The 19,460-nt window shown below is 38.9% G+C and overlaps 2 protein-coding genes across 2 annotated transcripts in view; one reads left to right on the top strand and one right to left on the bottom strand.

The window, feature by feature from the left end:
• Positions 1-14,430, top strand: part of obsl1b (obscurin like cytoskeletal adaptor 1b) — a 45,928-nt gene extending 31,498 nt beyond the window's left edge. Inside the window, exons 17-29 of the mRNA XM_046053572.1 lie at positions 69-344; positions 470-739; positions 857-1,123; positions 1,275-1,544; positions 2,110-2,376; positions 3,416-3,682; positions 4,338-4,450; positions 4,679-4,832; positions 7,275-7,436; positions 7,693-7,797; positions 8,057-8,323; positions 11,423-11,692; positions 13,133-14,430. Coding sequence (XP_045909528.1) covers positions 69-344; positions 470-739; positions 857-1,123; positions 1,275-1,544; positions 2,110-2,376; positions 3,416-3,682; positions 4,338-4,450; positions 4,679-4,832; positions 7,275-7,436; positions 7,693-7,797; positions 8,057-8,323; positions 11,423-11,692; positions 13,133-13,143 — 2,699 coding nt within the window. The 3' untranslated portion in view covers positions 13,144-14,430. The remainder of the gene's footprint in view (positions 1-68; positions 345-469; positions 740-856; positions 1,124-1,274; positions 1,545-2,109; positions 2,377-3,415; positions 3,683-4,337; positions 4,451-4,678; positions 4,833-7,274; positions 7,437-7,692; positions 7,798-8,056; positions 8,324-11,422; positions 11,693-13,132) is intronic.
• LOC123973502 (carboxy-terminal domain RNA polymerase II polypeptide A small phosphatase 1-like) overlaps positions 14,421-19,460 on the bottom strand; it is a 34,155-nt gene continuing 29,115 nt past the window's right edge. Inside the window, exons 5-7 of the mRNA XM_046053573.1 lie at positions 17,818-17,910; positions 16,459-16,644; positions 14,421-16,280 (exon numbers count right to left, since the gene is read on the bottom strand). Of these exons, the coding sequence (XP_045909529.1) occupies positions 16,152-16,280; positions 16,459-16,644; positions 17,818-17,910 (408 nt within the window). The 3' untranslated portion in view covers positions 14,421-16,151. The remainder of the gene's footprint in view (positions 16,281-16,458; positions 16,645-17,817; positions 17,911-19,460) is intronic.

A 19,460-nucleotide genomic window follows, 5' to 3' on the forward strand; every position in this document is an offset into this window, starting at 1 on the left:
AAGCACTGTAAATGTTATGTTTTTCCATTCACTCCGCAGGAAAATAATGCTGTGTCTTTTATGTTCAGAGCCTCCGGTACAGATCATTGGAAACTCCGGTCATCCGGAGCATCATATCCTGGTAGCTGGAGATGACCTTATATTAGAGTGTGAGGTGTCTCGGCCAAACGCCACCGTTCAGTGGCTATGGGATGGCAAAGTACTGAAACCAGACACTCGTATAAAAATTGACAGCTACGACGTTGTGAGGAAGCTTGTTCTCTCTGGACTCCAGCCCTCAGACTCTGGAAAATACATTTGCGATGCCATTGATGACAAATTGGTAACAATTGTTGAGGTTCAAGGTAAGATTTAAATTACTTTGAAACTTGTCTTAGATTTCAATTCTGTACTTTCTGTTTGAATGAATGTTTTTCATGTATGAACACAGGATTTACAAGCAATGTCTTTGCAAATCTCATTTTCTCAGAGCCACCAGCCAAGTTTGTGAATAAAATAGCAAATAACAACATCTCAGGCTATGAAAATGGGAGTGTTACACTGTGTGCCATTGTGAGCCGAGAAAGAGCTAATGTTCGGTGGCTGAAAGATGGCCAACTATTGAACGGGGACAACATTCACATATCCAGTGAGGGTAATACCCACAAGCTCACCATTAATCCCCTGCAGCTGTCAGATTCTGGAGAATATGTCTGTGATGCAAACACAGATGAGATGTATTTCAGTCTTTTAGTCAAAGGTAAGAATTTGGCACTCCTAAACAAAATGTGACCTCTATTTCCAAGTATATATTTACTTTACTTGTAACAGTCATAAAGTTATCACTGGATTTACATTTCTTTATTCTACTCATCAGAAATGACGGTGAAATTTATCAGACCATTGGAGAACATTGTGTCTCTGAAAGGCAGCAGCCTTATGTTACGTTGTGAGATCAACAAGCCCAAAGGAGATGTCCAGTGGCTAAAAGATGGCAAAGAGGTCTCTCCAAGCCGTCGGCACACGATAAGGGCACAAGGTCGAGAGCGAAGCTTTACTATCCACCAACTGCTGGAAGAAGATGCTGGAGAATATGCTTGTGAATCCACAGATGACAGGACCTCAGCTACTGTCACTGTAGAAAGTAAGTCAGTTTAAATCATTATCATTTTAAGGCAGATCAGAGAGGGAAATCATATACAGTCTTATTAATAAAAATAGTTGAAAATAGTCAGTGTGCCATCTTAATGTTTAGAGCACAATGAATCTAATTCAGCTGAATGCTTTGCCTTTAGCTCCCCGTGTATTCGAGTTCATAGCGGAGCTTCGTAACATCACTGTCTGTGAGGGAGAAGATGCTATATTTAAGTGCGTGGTTTCACCAGAGGACACTCAGTTGGTGTGGCGCTTAAATGGAAAGCAAGCAGCTCTGAATGAGCGCGCTGTCATTTCAAGCAACGGACTATGCCACATGCTCTGCATCCACAACTGCATGGTTTCAGATAGCGGCAGAGTGACAGCTGATGCAGAGGGGTTGGTATCAGAGGCAGAACTCCAGGTTCAAGGTGAGCCGTTGCCCCAGCCATTAACACTTTAATTATATTTATATGTCTCAATGAATCACAACATTACAACATTTAACAACCATTTACTGTTCAATAACCTTATCTCTCTCTGGTAGTTATCACCATATGTTGTACTGTAAGCTATTTTCAGCAATACTGGAGTGAATGTGAATATAAAAGCAAGAGACTTTGAATGGCTGTGTAGCCTAAGTATCACATAAGCATACACTGAATATGACAAATAATGACCCTTTCAGAATTGTTGAAGAGGCGCCTTTGACGGCTAGCGCTTAGCAGCTTCTCCTGTTAGAATTCCTCTGGTAACTGACAGAGACAAGTGGCTCAGCGGTTTGGGAATATGTGACGCTGCAGGAGGCAAGACTCCTCTGAGCTTTTTGCTTGCTCTCTGTGCTTGAACTTTGCTGATTTCTTATCTTTGTATGGCTTCAAAGTGTCATTATATATAACAATGAAAGAATTCATACATGCATACAGTGCTATTATTTAAAAAGTAAATTGTTGACACTGCTGCTTTTTAGTAATTCTTTAAATTTTTTTTTTTTAGAGCAACAGGTGTTGTTCACCAAGAAAATGACACCATTTGTAGCTGAGGAGTACAGTGAGGCAACTCTAGAGGTGGAGGTGAGTCTAGATTCGGGAGAGGTGCAGTGGATGAGGCAAGGGATGCTGATCCACCCTGGAGCCAAGTATACTGTGAAACACAAGGGCCGAAAACACAGTCTCACCATCCACAAACTGGCCATGTCTGACCGGGGCACCTACAGCTGTGAAACCCTCCATGACCGCACGCAAGCCCAGCTCACAGTGGAACGTGAGTGTGCACGTGTTCTCGCTATGCCCCGTTGTTGTTTGTTTACCGCCGTTGCCGACGACTCCACCTCTATCGCACACCAACGCTGCTTCTTGTGCAGGCAAAGCTCAATTAACTGAGTAAGAGTAATTTGAGTGACTGGGGACCAGGGTGGCACTTATACTGGAACATGATGGCAACCAACAGGTGACAGCCCATGTTGACTTTCAGACCAGGGCTTCTGTATTGACACAGGATCAATAAAGCCCTGATGATTTCATTACCTATGTCAAAGGCAAATGAGATTATAGTTTTAAGGGAAGTGCATGATAAATAACAAAGTCAACATGCTATTGTTCAACGACTAGAATTACATTTTGGAAAGAAAATGAGCACTACTTAAAATTTCTCCAAAGGAGCAAGCTTGGCACATTGTAAAACTGGCATCTTGTAGTAATTAAGATGTACTTATGCTTGTTTTTCTTTTTGCATGCTTCTTATATTTCTTAGTCCTATGATCCACAAGCCAGTGGGTGAATTAAAGGCTGTTCTTTCAACACTAGTGTGGGTGGGATGGGGAAAGTTAGACTTCAGGCTGCTGTTGGCACCTCCTATGAATTTGGATCTCCTCTCATTGCATCTAAATTTACACCCTGGCCTTCAAAACTAAGGTTGTTGTCATCAGGTCTCCAAAATAAACACTCCTTTTTTCCACAGGGAATGCTCGTCTGTGTTAGAATAAGTGAAAAATGTTGGCAGTTTCAAAGCTGGCTTTTGTGTAAAGCCCCATACTCAAATGACTAAAATATCGGCTTGTCAATGTGTGCCAGCTTGTATCATTTAACTGCTGTGTACAGAACAGACTCCAAGCCTATTCTGTTACAGAAAATGGACACCATGTCTGCTCAGGGTTAAAGCGGAATGAAAATGCTAGTTACAGGGGCCAAGCTTTCAACCTTTGTTTAACTATACTGCAAAGTATTAACATATACCCACGAAGTAGATCGCTGAATGTACTTGTAATTGACGCTCTTACACAGTTCTGAAATTTTCTTTACAGCTCGAAAAATCACAATCAAGAGAGGGCTGACTGACGTAAAAACCACAGAGAGAGAAACGACGTCTTTTGAGGTGGAGCTCTCCCATCCCAATGTCCCTGGCACCTGGAAGAGGAACGGAATCCAGCTTAAGCCGACAAATCACTTCCGTATGAGTGCCAAAGGAGAAGTCCACAGCCTCACTATCTCTAACCTCTCAGTAGAAGACACTGGCACCTTTATGTTCTGTGTAGAGAATTTGAAGACGTCTGCAAGGCTTGTTGTGAAGGGTAGGTCTTTTAGAACAGGAGATTGTGTTTGTTTAAACAAGCAGAGCTCAAAATTTGATTTTACCATAGTGAATTTAAAAGTAATTTTGAGACAATGCACCTATTACAAGGCCAATTAACATGTAGTGTTGTCATAAGTTATCTAGAAAGGCTACTTAATAATTTTTCAGCTCACAGACCACGTACAGTACCCTGCAGTACTACCAAAACAAAATGTTACTGTACTAATTTTGTTATGACCTCAGACTGGTAGCTAAAGTGGTCCACTCAGAGTAGACCAAATGCCAACCAGTGGAGGCATCATAATAGAATAGAGTGACAGCTCTGCTACTGTTGCCTTTATCTAGGCTCACGTTACCAACACAAAATAGCCAAGGATGACCCAGTGAAAAGCAGTACCTCTCTGTTCAGTCTTTTCTGTCAGGTCCTAGTTTAACCTCACACTGTAAAATAATCCGCTCCATGCCGAGTCACTCAGTGTGCACCATCCCTTTGAGCTAGGGGTTGAAAAGCTGGGGATGACAATTGTTAAAATTAGTCCACATAACTTAACTGTATATACTTCAGACTTCAGCAGCAATTCATACGGTGTTCATTGGTGTATTTTTTAAGAAGCGTTGTGTCTGCCTAACTTAACGTGCTTTTTCTCAACCAGAGCCCCCAGTGACAATTTTCAGAAAACTGGAAGACCAGAAAGTACCTGACGGGGCGGTAATCTCCATAGAGTGTGAGCTATCAAGACATAATGTTGATGTGAAATGGATGAAGGCAAGTGTTGGATTTTTTTTTTTTCTCCATAACCAACATTTAGGCTCTGATTTTTACAAAACTCCAGAGTCAAAACAATCAATAATAAAGTGTCTGTAAGAATATGTTAAAAAGTAAATAAATACATATTCCAAAGAATGACATTTCACTCAGTTGGACAATGCATCCCGTACAGTTTCAGTTGTTTAGAGATAATTAATTGTGATTGTGATGATGAATCCTTTTCAGGATGGGGTTGAGGTGAAGCCAGGCAAGGACTTGCGCATTTATGCAATGGGAAGGAAGCGTTTTCTTCAGATCATGAAATGTCGCGTCAGTGATTCTGGCATATACACCTGCGATGCCGGAGATGTTACTACATCCTGCACTGTGGAGGTCTATGGTAAAGTCTGCTGTCTAATACAAAAATTTACAGACAACGGCCTGTAGTTTCACAGTGGTGTGAGGCGACGTTATAGGCTGGATGAAAGAACAGTGTGGGCTGTGTCATGAAAGCATCAGGAGATTTGTAATATTATTCAGCAGAACTGCACACACAAATTTAAACAATATGCACTGAGAATTGCTGTCAACAAGTACTAAACACCGAAAGCCCAGGATACGACAAAACACCCGACTTACACTGCAGCAATGTCATCAGCCATTTCTACCAAATGAACGCAGAGGCTAGAGGTATAGCTGAGTAAGCTGCACAAGCTGTGTGTTACTTCTTTTCCACCACTTTGTATCAGCAATTTGTCAAGAAAGGTGGCTAACTCAATTGCAGGGCAGCGACTAAGCAGTTCTGACTGAAAATAACTATGTTTATATCAGAAGTTTGTACTTTGGTTAGATCCGGGTCAGTCCTTTATTTACAAAGGACATAATGACTTTCTTCATTCACTCACTGACTTTGTGACTGACAGCACGCATAAGTTATTCTAGATAATTAACATCAACGTACAGAAAGAAATCAGTGACACATTAGTCTGGAGGATGTAAAGGAAGATATCCCCAAAAAATATTTAAATGACAACATACATCGAGTTAAACTTAATGTGTAGCAACATCTATGTCAACCTACATACAGTCTGCAGCACAATTCACCGACGGGTGCCGCACTATTATACGGCAGACATTTTGACGTGTCATGACAGGAAACACAGGAATTATTGATGCCATATTCAGTTTACCTTTGGTTGTATTCTGTAAGCTAGCTCACTGTGACACCTCCTTTGACAAGTCAAAAATGTCTGCCGTGGAAATTTCTATGACAGAGGGTAAATGATGTCAAAGAAACAATAAAGTAAAATGCTTTTAGGCTATGGTTGGCCACAATTTAGCAGTACGACCATAATGTGAGAGGAGTCTGAGTTTGGGTGACCTAGGTATGTTTCCACTCGCACAGCTAGCAAACGAAGTAAGCTTTAGTCAGACATGTCAACACTTATTTGGGGTGCTTCTGTGTAGTTAGCTTGGTAATGCCAGGTAGGATAATTTTGACCAACAAGACAGTAAACATGTAACTTTAACACAAAAGAAGAAAGCACTTCCCATGCACTGCCAGATAAGCGCTGCCATCTTAGTTGCTGTTAGCCTCTTCTTTGCTAGCTGCTATAATCTGCTGCGCTTGTTTTGCGGCTTCTCTTAATGCTGGGGACTTTATTATTTCCCCTGGGCGAATTTTATTTACATTTAGCCACCTGTAAATCTTTCTCACCCATTCATCAGGACAGTTCAAATCACTAACCCTATCTTTAGGTAGGTGGCAAGCTGAGAAGTGCATACCGGACTCCATGGTGCACGTTCCCCCTGACCTTAACTCAAGTTCATTCAATCAAAAGAGCTAAGCTAAATTAAAAGTCAAATAAGCCACAATATGAGAAGCAGAAAATGCTTTAATTACCAAGAGAACCACAAAATTCCAAAAACTTGGTGGAGCATGGTTATATATATAAAAAGGCCCTTGCCACCTATGGTTCACCCACACAGGTGATTTCTGTTAAGGCTGATTAGACTTTTATTAAGGACTGTGAGGGCATGTACAGACTAAACTTGATTGGCATCACTCTCTCTCTCTTCTGAAAACTTGCTCTTCTGCACCTTGGGGCAAAGACAAATTACACTTTTATGATTCTTATTGGCACATGGAGTCCTGTGATCTCACGTAATTCTCAGCAAAGCCACCCAACTTCAACCTGAGCCCAGCTCGAACTGGCACAGAGTAATTGAAAACATGTGTGGGTGTGCAAGGTTTTACAATCATGGCTGCGTACTAAATACCTTTTCAAATTAGGTGAACATTTGAAATATATACAATTGTTTTTTTCTTCACCAAAATTAACAGGTTATATAGAGAAGCCACACTCAGGTGAACAGTTGTACTCCCCATACAAAATGCATATTATTCTAGTTTTTTTATCTTCTATTAGTATTAATGAAAATATTAATATTATTAGTAGTATCAAGACCTACTAGTATAGCATATACTATACTATACTAAAATACTACTAATAATGGCTATTATTGTGATTACAATTAGTTTGTGGTATGAATAGTAAATACTGGTACTACAAAAGGGGAAGCTGTTTGTTGAAGGAGGTCCAGGCTTTGAGTTAATGGCAGGACAATATCGGAGGATTCTGTGCAACTGTTAGCTTTCAATGTAGGCTATAACACAGAAAATAAAACATTTCTATACATATACACATATCCATTACAGTATTTTAAAGGGAAAGGGAATCATATCGTACATGCGTCCTGTTCCTTCCTGCCTCCTGCTCTGATTAAAAAGAAGCTTTGAGATTGTTGTTTCAATATCATTCAATGTTAAATGTCTCGGCAGAGCGTGAGCTGCTCACCCTGCAGGGCCTCCAGGACCTGGACATCCAGGAAGATCAGAATGCTGTGTTTGTTTGTGAGCTCTCAGTGGAGGATGTACAGGGAGAATGGTACAGAAATGGGGAGAGGATACAACCCACCAGCACCATCAAGATCCGCCAGGAAGGTCAGCATCTCTGCTGATGATGTTATGCTCATAAATATTGTAAATGAGACAGAGGTTTAAAATGCTCTGATACTCCACAAAAATAATGTAGCCTAATAGAACAGAAGATAAAACATTTGTAAATCTGTAAATAATAATTTCCACAAATGGAAATTGAAAAAATCGTGTGCCTGGAATTGTGTAGTTTTAGCCAGTAGAATTGAGCCAATTATTGTCTGGCTTATCATTTACCTTGACACTTTTATTCTTATTTCAGGCACCAAACATTTTCTTCTGATGTGCAATGTGCGAGCAGAGGACTCTGGAGAGATCAAGTTCGTCGCCAGACATGTTGAATCAGTCGCTTACCTGGAGGTGGAAGGTATAATGATATGATGGTATACATTTATTATACATTTAGCAATTTGGGTTATAGAGCATGAATGAGTAGTGTCAACTCCATGAAGTGGCTGAGCTAGTTCACATTCTGTAAGCACTTCAAGCTGTGCAGTTAATTTTCTATTCATATCAAAATAGGGTCAAATATGTTTTTTAAAAAAAAGAAGTGTGTTGATTTATAGAGATTAACAAATCGTCAGTCGTCCACTTACTAAATCTAAATTGCACTTTGGCCTTTTCAGAGCTCCCTGTCAACATTGTGAAACCTCTGCAGGATAAGACCGCCCTTGAGAAGAGCCGTGTGATCCTCGACTGCACTGTGTCTAACCCCAGATGTAGTATCCGCTGGTACAAAGGCAGCAATGTCATCCTGCCCTCCGAGCGCTTTGAGATCTGCAGTGAAGGCTGTTACCGCAAACTGATCCTCCAGCAGGTGGCGCTAGACGATGAGGGCATGTACAGTGTGCAGGTTGGAGAGTATACATGCTCTGCAAAACTGACAGTGGAGGGTAAGTGAGTTCATGATCAATTAACAAGCACTGCACAGGTTACAGGCAAACTTTTGTTTTCACAGCCATTAGTTTTTTTTGCAAATTTATTGTACAATATAATCAGTGTAATACAATATAATCTGTCTGACTACAAAATATTTAACATAGACATGTATATACTGTACTACTGCTCTTGTTATTGGTATGTGTGTGTGTATATGTACTAGTGACAAATGCCAGGACTCATCATAGCCCAACAACACACCTAAAGAGTGTCAGCAGCATGAGGTCTCTCTCTTATGTTAGTGCAATGCAGGGAAAGGAGAACCTTGTGCATAACCTTGTAGCTCCATCTACTGGCAAAGCAAAGCTATCACATGGATTCTATCCTGTTGTAATGGGATAACACCAGGGCATTAACACAAAATTGACCCTCCATTCTTCACATGCCTGTTTTCCTTTCACTCTTGCCTCCTCTCCATTTGCAACATCCTTGATCGTTTTGTTTTTTTAGTCATCTATATCTCTGCTGAAAGGTGGCTGTTCATTTTGGCAGCCCCTCACACAGCTGCTGCGGTCAACCTAAACTTATATCAGTTATAATGGATTCTAATGGCAGAGGCATAATTCGACCTTCTCAACACAAACTGTATAATAATTATTTTTATTTTTAAAACAATGAACATGGCACTTAGATGTCAAATGATGACAACAAAGTACTAATACTACACTGTAAAAATACTCTGTTACAAATAATAGTTCTGCATTGAAAATGTTACTGAAGCAAAAGTATTTAAGTATAATAAGAGAAATGTAGTATTAAAAGTAAATGTACTCAATGCAGAAAAGTGTCCCTTGTGACTGTTGCTATTATATATTCTATCATGAGATTATTATTCCTCATGAATTCATGTAAAAGCAGGATTTTACTGCTGAAGTTGTTGAGCTGGAGCTCATTTTAAACTATTTTGTATCAGACTGCAACTAATAATTATTTTAATAATGAATTCATCTGCCCATTATTTTCTCAATTAATCAATTGATTGTTTGTAAAGATTCTGAAAGAAAGTGAGAAATGTCGTCAAAATTACCCCAGAACCCAAAGTCACACCTTCACAGTCCAAACCTCAGCATTATTACCACTACATTCAAATAATTAAAATAATTAAAAGGAAAAGCATCAAATCTTCACATTTGTGAAGATGCGACCATGAAATGTTTTTCCATGAACTGATTGAAACGATCCAAATAGTTGCTAATTAATTTTCCGTCAACCGACTAATAGTTTCAGCTATACTTGTATACACAAGCTTAATTTGTAAAGAAATTAGTAACTAAAGCTTCTCAGATAAATGTAGTGAAATTAAAAGTACAGTATTTCCACTTGAGATGTAGTGGAGAAGAAATAGATAGTGGCACGAAAAGCAAATACTCAAGTAAAGTACAGGTACCTCAATGTTGTATTTAAGTACAGTACTTGAATAAATGTACTTAGTTACTGTCCACCACCATAAATATAGGGGAGACCGGGTATGGTTGTAACAGTTTTTGCTTCAGCAACTATAACTCACTGGATTTTTAAGCTAAAGTTCTCATACTTTTATACAAAGTACCCACATTTGTTCACTACACATGGCACCAATTCAATCCTCTACACGGATATCACAGACCTCGTGAGTTGATGTCAAATGCAATGTGTTCCCTTGTTACAACCTACCCCAATACCGACAATAAGACAAAAGAAGCAAAAATAGATGCCACACTGTATGATATGCTTCAAAAACAGGTAGTGATATAAAAGAACAATGTTTCTCACTGTAACAGACTTTCTGATGACTCGTACGCAGTTACAGTATGTGTATGTAAATGTATCTATCGAATAAACTTACTTAACAGTATATTTAATAAAACGTACTAAATTAAAGAACCTCTCTGTACATCCTTAGGTCTAACACAAAAGAGGTGTGTGTCCGCGTGTGTATATCCTTAATCGGAGTCACATTCAGTGCTTGAAGTGGGCCGATACTCACCGGTACGCATTATAAGCACGTCTATATTTTACTCTTGCGCGTGCACTTCTCTGCCTTCTACACCGGCGGAGATGGAGTATGGAAAAGATCGAGTGCCGATGCGCCAACAATGTGAACAACATGTGAATGGGAAGTATTGGTCACAGTGCTGACAAATGAGTGCTGGTAACCCTGCAGTGCACGCTTGGTGGGTCCAGACTGCAATGGGCACTCTGACTTGTATTAGACTGAAATGTGTTTTCTTAGGCAACATGTGATGCATTTTTTCCTTTCTAATTTCAAACCCCTATGCTAATACAGCTAGCTAAACATTGGCTGACAGGGGTGGGTTGTAACACTTCTTTAAGAAGTGCTATACATACAACTAGGGACTTTCTCGATTATAATATTTTACAAACAGTTTTATCTGCAATAGTATAGATACTTAACAAAACATCTCGGTCAAAATATTTAATTAATTTCTGACCTTAAAATCATTTTTTTCTCTATATATTCTGAATTTAACTGTTTCAACAACCACCGTGTCTGATCAGGGAGGAAGTAGGTAAATACTGAAATGATCACATGACTCCTATCTTATCTCTAATTGGTGGAATTGGTGTTGTTACAACTCTCCCTATGTTACAACCATACCCGGTCTCCCCCTAACAAAGGCTGAACACCATTTAGCTGCTTCACTGTCACGCTGTCGTAGCTTAAATGGAAAATAGCCATCATTAATTTTATTAGTAACACCTGTGCTTTTCCTACAATAACAAGTCAAAATGTCTGCTGTGAAAAAGGCCTATCACATGACACACTGTACTGTATGTGCCCTGGTCTGACATGTAGTGACTTTACCATAAACCAAGAAATAAAGGGAGTGAAAGGTGAGCAAAAACAAACTCTAGTGCAAGAGGTTAACTCGGTAAGACCTAACACTCACCACTTTGTACAAGAAATGAAAAATCTTCAATATAACTCCAATTTAACTGGATGATGTCAGGGTTCATAAACAAATGTAGGGTTGGCAGCTCAACTGTTAAATACACCTAATAACATGCGTTGTGAGCTAACAGCTTTCCCTCTCCTTTGTACACGGACTCAGCCCAGTCGGTGTTAATGGTCAGAGAACTGAAGGATGTGGAAGTCATGGCCCCTGATGAAGCCTGCTTCGAATGTGAGGTCTCGGCCCCTGTCGTCAAATCTCCTGTGTGGAGTATGAATGGGGAGCCCTTAGAGCCGAGCTCTCAGGTTTGCCTGGAGAGGGTGGGCACAGTCCACAGGCTGACCCTCAGACAAACCTCCCCGGACATGAATGGAGTGGTGGAGTTCACCGTGGGGAAAGCAAAAAGCAGAGCCCAGCTTCGGGTGCTGAGTAAGTAAAAGAAAAAGCTGTTTCACTGCATTTTTTTATTATGTAATTTTCTGACCAGTTTACTTGACATTACTTTTTAAATGCATTTACATTGTCAGGGAAACGGGTATTACTGTATGGATTTACTGTATAGTACATGTAAGATTCATAAAATGCAGGGATGAATTATGATTCTTTCACAGTTTATATGCAACATGATTTCAAATCATTTACAAATATGTCAAAATAATCTCTTCAGTTTATGAAGCCTACTTTTGTCATAGTAATAGCATTAATTCAGTGTTTGTCCTTGGACATGCCACTGTGTGGGTGTATTAGTAGAAGTCAGGCTTCTTACTACCCCAGCGGTAGAACTGAATTTAGATGACATTTTTATGTCATTAAAAAAATAACCACTAGATGGAGCTAATGACAAAGTCTAGAGTTTTCCAAGATGACTGATAAAACATCACTAGTAGAATGATGTACCCTCAGGTAATGGAAGAAAATGGTGTTTTTAATGCAGAAATGGTTTATATTCATTAAACTATTTAACTAAAAAGCCATATTTGCATTAGAAGCATAAAAAAAAAAAGAAAAGAAAACATAAACCTTTCAGACTGATTCTGAATTGTCATGATGGCGTGTTAAAGTGTGGTGCATGACTTGGCGCTGCACAGGCAGCACATCGCAATAACTACAGTAAATGTTTTGACTTTGGAGTGCTGCATTCTGCAAATGATATAGGGTGTTTATGGTCCTACTCTATCTGCAGGCATGTAGGTCAAACGATACGGCGCACTCACCCACAGAACATTCTCGAGCTACTTAAACATGCAGGAGAATAAACTATTTTTAGTTTTATTATGTTCACTCAGAGAGTATTATGTTCAGTCATCTGCTTTGGGTGGTAAACCTGTCATGAATTAATTCGGCTTTAAACTGAGCGTGATGTGCAGCACCAGCAGAACTCATGCGCAGCTAAGGAAATTGAGAGAACTTAAAATGGTCAGAAAGTATAAACTGGGTGGGATACATGAGTCATAGCCTACACAGCGTAATCGCTGGCAGCAGAGAAAGAGACTGGCAAATTAGATGATTTCACAAGATGAGATAATATCACAAGATGATTAAAGTTAGAATGATCTGTGGCACAAAATTATTCCTTTCCCCTGACTTTTCTCAAATTTTTGCTTTTTCCTGGTCAAATACTTGATAATTTCAGATATTTTGGCCCTTAAAAATCCTTCTAATTAAACAATCTAACTTAAAGATGAAGGGTCTCAAGTACCACTGGTTAGTTTTTAAGATATTTGCAGAAAGCTTTTTTAAATATATTTATATACAGTATATGTTTCGTAAAAACGGTTTTACTGTTTTCTGTGTAATGGTCAGGTAACATTTTGACAGAATAAGATCAAATTAACTGTTGCTCTCTGGACCTCTGCTTAAATTTCACAGGTGATCCATGAGTGACGTCTTCTTCATCTGTCGTCGGCTCATTTAAACGGATGGATTATTAAACTGATGCTTTTAAGTTCGCATTGCTTATGTATTTACAAACGGTATGTCTCAAAAAATGGTTTAAACAGGGTTTTGATGGATTTTCATGCAGTTCAGTAAATCCAGGGAGTTGGTTTTCCTTCAGCAACTTGCATTTGAGGAACTAAAATTCTGTTCATATAAAATGTGTCATAGTCAGTGTGTTAATAAATGTTAAGGGATTCCTTTATCATAATACAAATTGCAGTTTGGATGTAAATAATGTCCTGTGTGCACAGATCCGACAGTAACTGTGTTATGGAAATTTAAACTGAATGTGTATCAGTGACAATAAAAATCTGATTTGAATACTGTAAAGATCAAATGACTTCACTAGTGGGAAGTATGGTTGTTCATGAAACAATATTATGTGAGTTCAGAGTTTTACACACAGCAGTTTGAATGCAATCCAGCCCCAATGCAAGTCAGGAAAAAATAAACAAAAAAAACAAATAGATGCCATCTTGGTCGTTTGTAAAATTCTGTTCCCCGTGTTCGAAACAGTGGCCTGCTGGTGATTTTGTCTATTCAGATAAGTTTAAGAATGAATGAAAGCAAAATACATTTGTGAATCTTTAACCAGCACCATGTGTAATTGCGCAGTTTTTTCTGCAGTACCACTTGACTTGCTCAGTGTAATTTCCCCGTGTATCAGAGCATGGGTTTGTGTTGTGACAGCGAGCATTCTCTGACAGCAGCAGATATTACCATAAAGAAAATGCAATGTTAGTTTCCAGTTGAAAATGGCCATGTAGCCATCTCACATTTGCATTTTGCTTCAGGCTTTGAAGATGATCTTCTAAGCAACAGTTAAGTAATTCATTACATTTAACAATTCATGTCTGTTTTCATCATTTGTCCATTGTATAGACTTTTTTTTTATGGTGAAACCTGAAGTTCAAGTTTGAATGAAGAGAGTTCTGTCTTGCAGCAAGGGGCTTGTAATGTAAATACACTGGGCCAAAAATCAGGTAATTGAGGAAAGAAATAGGTAAATAATTACTTGATCACCTTGATTGATAAATCAGGGCATGCTAGTGTTATTGTTGAGTGGGTGTTATGTTTGAACTTAAAGAAGAATGATAGTTACTTTCATATGAAATTTGTTCCATATTCCATTTTTCCATTTGACTTGTTTCCACCTCTGCCATGTTGTGTTGAGCGTTAGGTATGTGAAAAAAAAAAAAAGTACTGTAGTGAAATATGACCTGTTTCAATAAAACATGCTTTATTGATGCAAGGTAAAAATCTCTAGGTGTATTTTTTTCCCCCCCAATCTTTACATTTGACAGCAGCAATTTTAAAAACTCACTTGTTTGAACCAGTTTCTTTACTTGAGTCACAACGTTAATACTCTTGTTGCATACAGTAAAAAAAAAAAAAAAAAAAGTTAAATCATTATTTAAAAGACAGGTTATGGTTTATCATGTATTGTCAAAGTATTTCTCTTTAAAATCTTAAACCAATGTAAATACTCACGCTGACGCAATCACACCGAAACCCAAACGCACACATACAAACATCGCTCCAGACTGACAAAGTCAATCTGGCGCTTAAACATGTCTGGCACAAGTTTCCCCTGTGAAACTGAATATACAGATCAATCAGGCAGTACACTTGACTCCATTAAAGTCTTACACGAAAAAAAACTCGGATTCAAGTTTACCGATAGGAGGCAATTCAAGGTGTGCTTTCAGATCAAACAACAAACTTGTTAAAGTTGCCATAGCCGGTTGCAGCCTCCCCCTGCTGCACACATAAACAGTGTTGCTTGGTTGATCAAACTAAAAACTCAAAAAAAAAAAAAGGTAAAATAACATTAAAACTACATCAAAAATTACTGCCTAAAATCCTGTATGTACAATAATAATGTCACCATTTCTGCAGTGGTAAGTCTCTGAAAGGTCCGATCAGTGCGCAGTCAATCTGTCCCAATGCTAATCTAAAACTGTCCGAAAGATGCAGACTTTGTACGTTTTATATACCTTATATTAAGCTTTTTCAAGATTTAATGTTGCAAGTACGAAGTGAGCTAATGAATCAAGATTATGGTGTTCCGTGACTGGACATAAGACAACACATAAAAAGGTTATTACACGTGATTAATTAGATTCCAGTAATATTAGAATTTAGTAATTAAACCTCATCAATGATGACGATCTCCCATGATTTTTGTTCCAGTTTCTTTTTAATCCCAATGTAAAATCTGAAAGAATGATGGTGTGTTTTTGGAGCCTAATTCCTACTGAAAGCCGTATTCGTTCAAGACTTTCGGAAGACACAGAAAGTGCACAGTATTTATGATCAAAAATATGTGTTTTGGACATGTTATAGAAATTATTAAACCAAAATTCACAAAACTTAATGATTGTCTTTTACTACATACACATTTGGCCATTTTAGGCAGAACAAAACAGAGAGTAAGTTAATGAGATTTCAGGGACAGTCGTCACTGATTTGTTATATTGTGCGAGAGCTTCAAATCCTATTACAAATGCTACATTGTAGTACTGACATGAAAATGATTGATGTGGTTCATTTGTAGAATGGCACTGAACAACTGTTCACACAATCTAGGTTTACAGCATGCTTAAATACTCACTGCTGTCACATAACGACAACAACACACTAGCTGCATTGCAAAAGACGTATACAGAAGTCTCATTTTCAGTCTTTATCTCGTATTTTTTTTTAAAAAAAAGGAGAAAAGAAATCTGGCACTCGGATTGGATAACTGTCATTGCTGAAGTACCAAACCCTGTTGGAAGATTTCTTTCACATTTTTATGCTATATACTGTAAGAACACGAGATTACATGACATTGGTTGCAGTGTGGTCCTTGTAGTTGGAAGCAGCGTTGAGCCTGTGGCCCACCAGCCTCCGTGGCCCCGTGACGACAGCTGCTGGTGATTATTTTCATCCTATTATCCTGCTTCTGTTAACTTAAACTCCTGTGCTGCTGCAGAAAATCATAGATGTCATCCACTTTGCTTAGTCTCTCAAAGAAGGGGATAAGATCGAGGAGCTCGGTGTCTGACATGTCGTCAAACCAGGATGCTACAGGAACCTGGAGGTTCGAAGAAGCAGGATATGGTGGGATTACAAGACCTTATCAATATTCCTTCATTTTCTATAATTATATTAATATTGGTCTATTGTTTAAAATTTTAGTGAACGACTATTAAGTGTCCGTTAATCACATATATGTCAGCGTATTGCAGAGAAAGAAATATAAAAAGGCATACTGCGTTGTCGGGATGGAAGATGTAGGAGGCTGGGGAGTTGTCAATGATGATGACCTTGTTGAGGTCTCTTCCTAAACGGCTCAGGTCTTTTACGTAGTTCCCTTTGTGGAAGACACATGACTCCCGGAAGAGACGGCTCCGGAAGGCCCCCCATTTGTCCAACAGGTCCGACACAGGATCTGCATACTATAGTAGCAGGAGAAAACCAGCGTCAAGCTTTGTTACGTTATTCTATGTCTTTACAGCTATAATGTACGGGTATGTTCATTTAAATGGGACTTTACATGACATGAAAACTAAGATGAGTAAAAAATGCAGACAAGGTGATAAGAAGCACACGCACATTTCCCACTTAAAAACAACAAAAAGGAACACAGACTACTGGACTTTACTGAAGAAACTCAGTGACAATGCATTCTGTAGTATTAAACAACTTGTAAACACATCATATATATATTATTACAAGTAACAAGTTGCAATGGAGAACTTATTAGCACACAGAGACATTAGAATTGTCCACCTGATGAATGCAACTCTAATATTCAATCTCTTTTAGCTGTTTCGGGTCTCCACCAACTCCTGTGGGAAGTACTTGGTTCTTTAGCCGTTACATGCTAACTTTGTCTGTTATTTGGTGCTAGGGAGGTACTGTGCAGTGGAGTAGCCTTCCCACTGTGACTGAGCAGAGGGGCAAAGACTCTTGATCATGAAACTTTAACTTAGTTATGCAAGTTGTACATTAGTCTGTTAATGTTATGGTACTATACAAGCTGTTTTTAAGTGGATCATTTTCAATAGTAGCCTTTGAAACTTACACATTAATGCCTACACATAGTGCAACCAGCCTGCATTCAAATTCAATGCACAGTTTGAGTATGAATATATGTGTCAGCCAAGGAGAAGTGATATCTACAACATTTAAACCTGGATATTTTCAAAACATATAGCATCAGCATTTGATTTCAGATGATGTAGACAAACTATACCTGTGACACTGTGGACAACCAAGGCAATGAAAATGTAATGAATCAAGTGTGAGAGAGCCACTGAGGTATAACCGACCAAATGCTTCACAAAGCTAAGTCAAGGCTAAGGTTAGCACAGTCTGAAGTAAATGTTAGAGGTTAAAATGTCTGTGCAGTTGTCTGACAGGTATCAAGATGTGTGAAGGTGTATGTGGAAGGTTACCTATAAATCAAACATAAAAATGACACTGGGGTTTCAGTGATTCTGAGCATAAGGTTTTGAAACAAAGTGTCAATCATGCCTGTTTGTGTCCGTTTGCAAAATGCCAGCCTGCCTGCTACAATGACTCAAATTTTAGACACAAGTTGCACAGAATGAGAACAGCAGTCTGACCTTGGATAAGCTTGCAGTGAACAAAACACACTCAAATAATTCTCCCATCCTCTTGAGGAATTCGTCAACGTGGGGTCTCTTTAACACATACACCTGGGTGGAGACACAAAAGGCACAGGAGTATGAAATCCACAGTAACACATGTTTCAGTTAGTAGGGATTTGACCAGGAAAACAAACTACGTAGGGGGAAATATACAGTGGCAAGAAAAAGTATGTGAACCTTTTGGAATTTCATGGTTTTCTGCATAGATTTGTCATAAAATGTGATCTGATCTTCATCTAAGTCAAGGGCATTGACAAATATAATGTGTCTAAAATAATAACACAAAATATTTTCTGATCCCTCATGTCTTTCTTGAGAACAACCAAAAAACCTCATAGTGCTTGAGGAAAAAGTATGTGAACCCTTGAGTTAATGACCTCAAAAAAGCTAACAGGAGTTAGTTTTTAGCACACTTGGAGAAGCACACAAGATTTGTTGATTTACATAAAGCTGGCAAAGGTTATAAAGTTATTTCAAATTTACCAGTCAACAGTTTAGCAAACATTCTATCAATTGGAGACACGTTGGGTTGGGACTATTGCTACTCTACCAAGAAGTGGGCGCCCAGTCAAAATGACACCAAGAGCACAACGAAGACTCATCAGTGAGGTAAAGAAACGACCCCGAGTGACAGACAAAGATTTGAAGGCATCATTGGAACGGGCTAACATCTCTGTTCATGAGTCTACAGTACGTGAAACATTGAACAAGCAGGGCATCTACGGCAGGACACCACGAAGGAAGCCACTGCTTACTAAAAGAAACGTTGCTGCATGCCTCACATTTGAGAAAGAGCACATTGACACTCCACAGACTGAGCTATTTGGACGAACAGCACAGCACGGCATAACATCGTGAAAACTTCATCCCAACTGTAAAGTACGGTGGAGGTAACATCGTGATTTGGGCCCGCTTTGCTGCACCAGGGCCTGGCCAGCTTGCAGTCATTGAGGGGAAGATGAATACCCAAGTTTATCAGACAATTCTTCAGGATAATGTGAGAATGGTGATGCAACAGGACAACAACCCAAAACACTGGAGCAAGTCCACAACAGAATGGCTTCAGAAAAACAACATCCGCCTTTTGGAGTGGCCAAGTCAGAGCCCAGACCTCAACCCAATACAGATGCTATGGAATGAATTGAAGAGAGCCATAAACATGAGACGACGAATGAGTGTGTTCAATAAAGACATGAGGGATCAGGATTTATTTTGTGTTATTATTTTAGAAACATTATATTTGTCAAGATCAGATTTATGCAGAAAACCATGAAATTCCAAAAGGTTCACATACTTTTTCTTGCCACAGTAAAAGCTAATCCTACTTCTGACCTGTGGGTCCACAAATTCTGACTATATTGGCACATAGAGAATTGAAACAATAAGAGGATGGAGCACTGTTTTGACTTTCCAACTGGTCCCGTTTGCGTTAAAAAAAGGCAAAAAGTCAAACGGTCCAGAAATTGTAAATGAAAGCCATGTGGTGAAAATGTTGTTAGATTATTGGTCATACAACCTGCGGGTAAAAAGACAGAAAACAACTGCAAATATAATATTATTAATAAATCAATTAATTCATTATTTAATTAATTAATTAA

The sequence above is a fragment of the Micropterus dolomieu genome, linkage group LG07 (assembly GCF_021292245.1).
Source record: "Micropterus dolomieu isolate WLL.071019.BEF.003 ecotype Adirondacks linkage group LG07, ASM2129224v1, whole genome shotgun sequence".
Lineage (NCBI taxonomy): Eukaryota > Metazoa > Chordata > Actinopteri > Centrarchiformes > Centrarchidae > Micropterus > Micropterus dolomieu.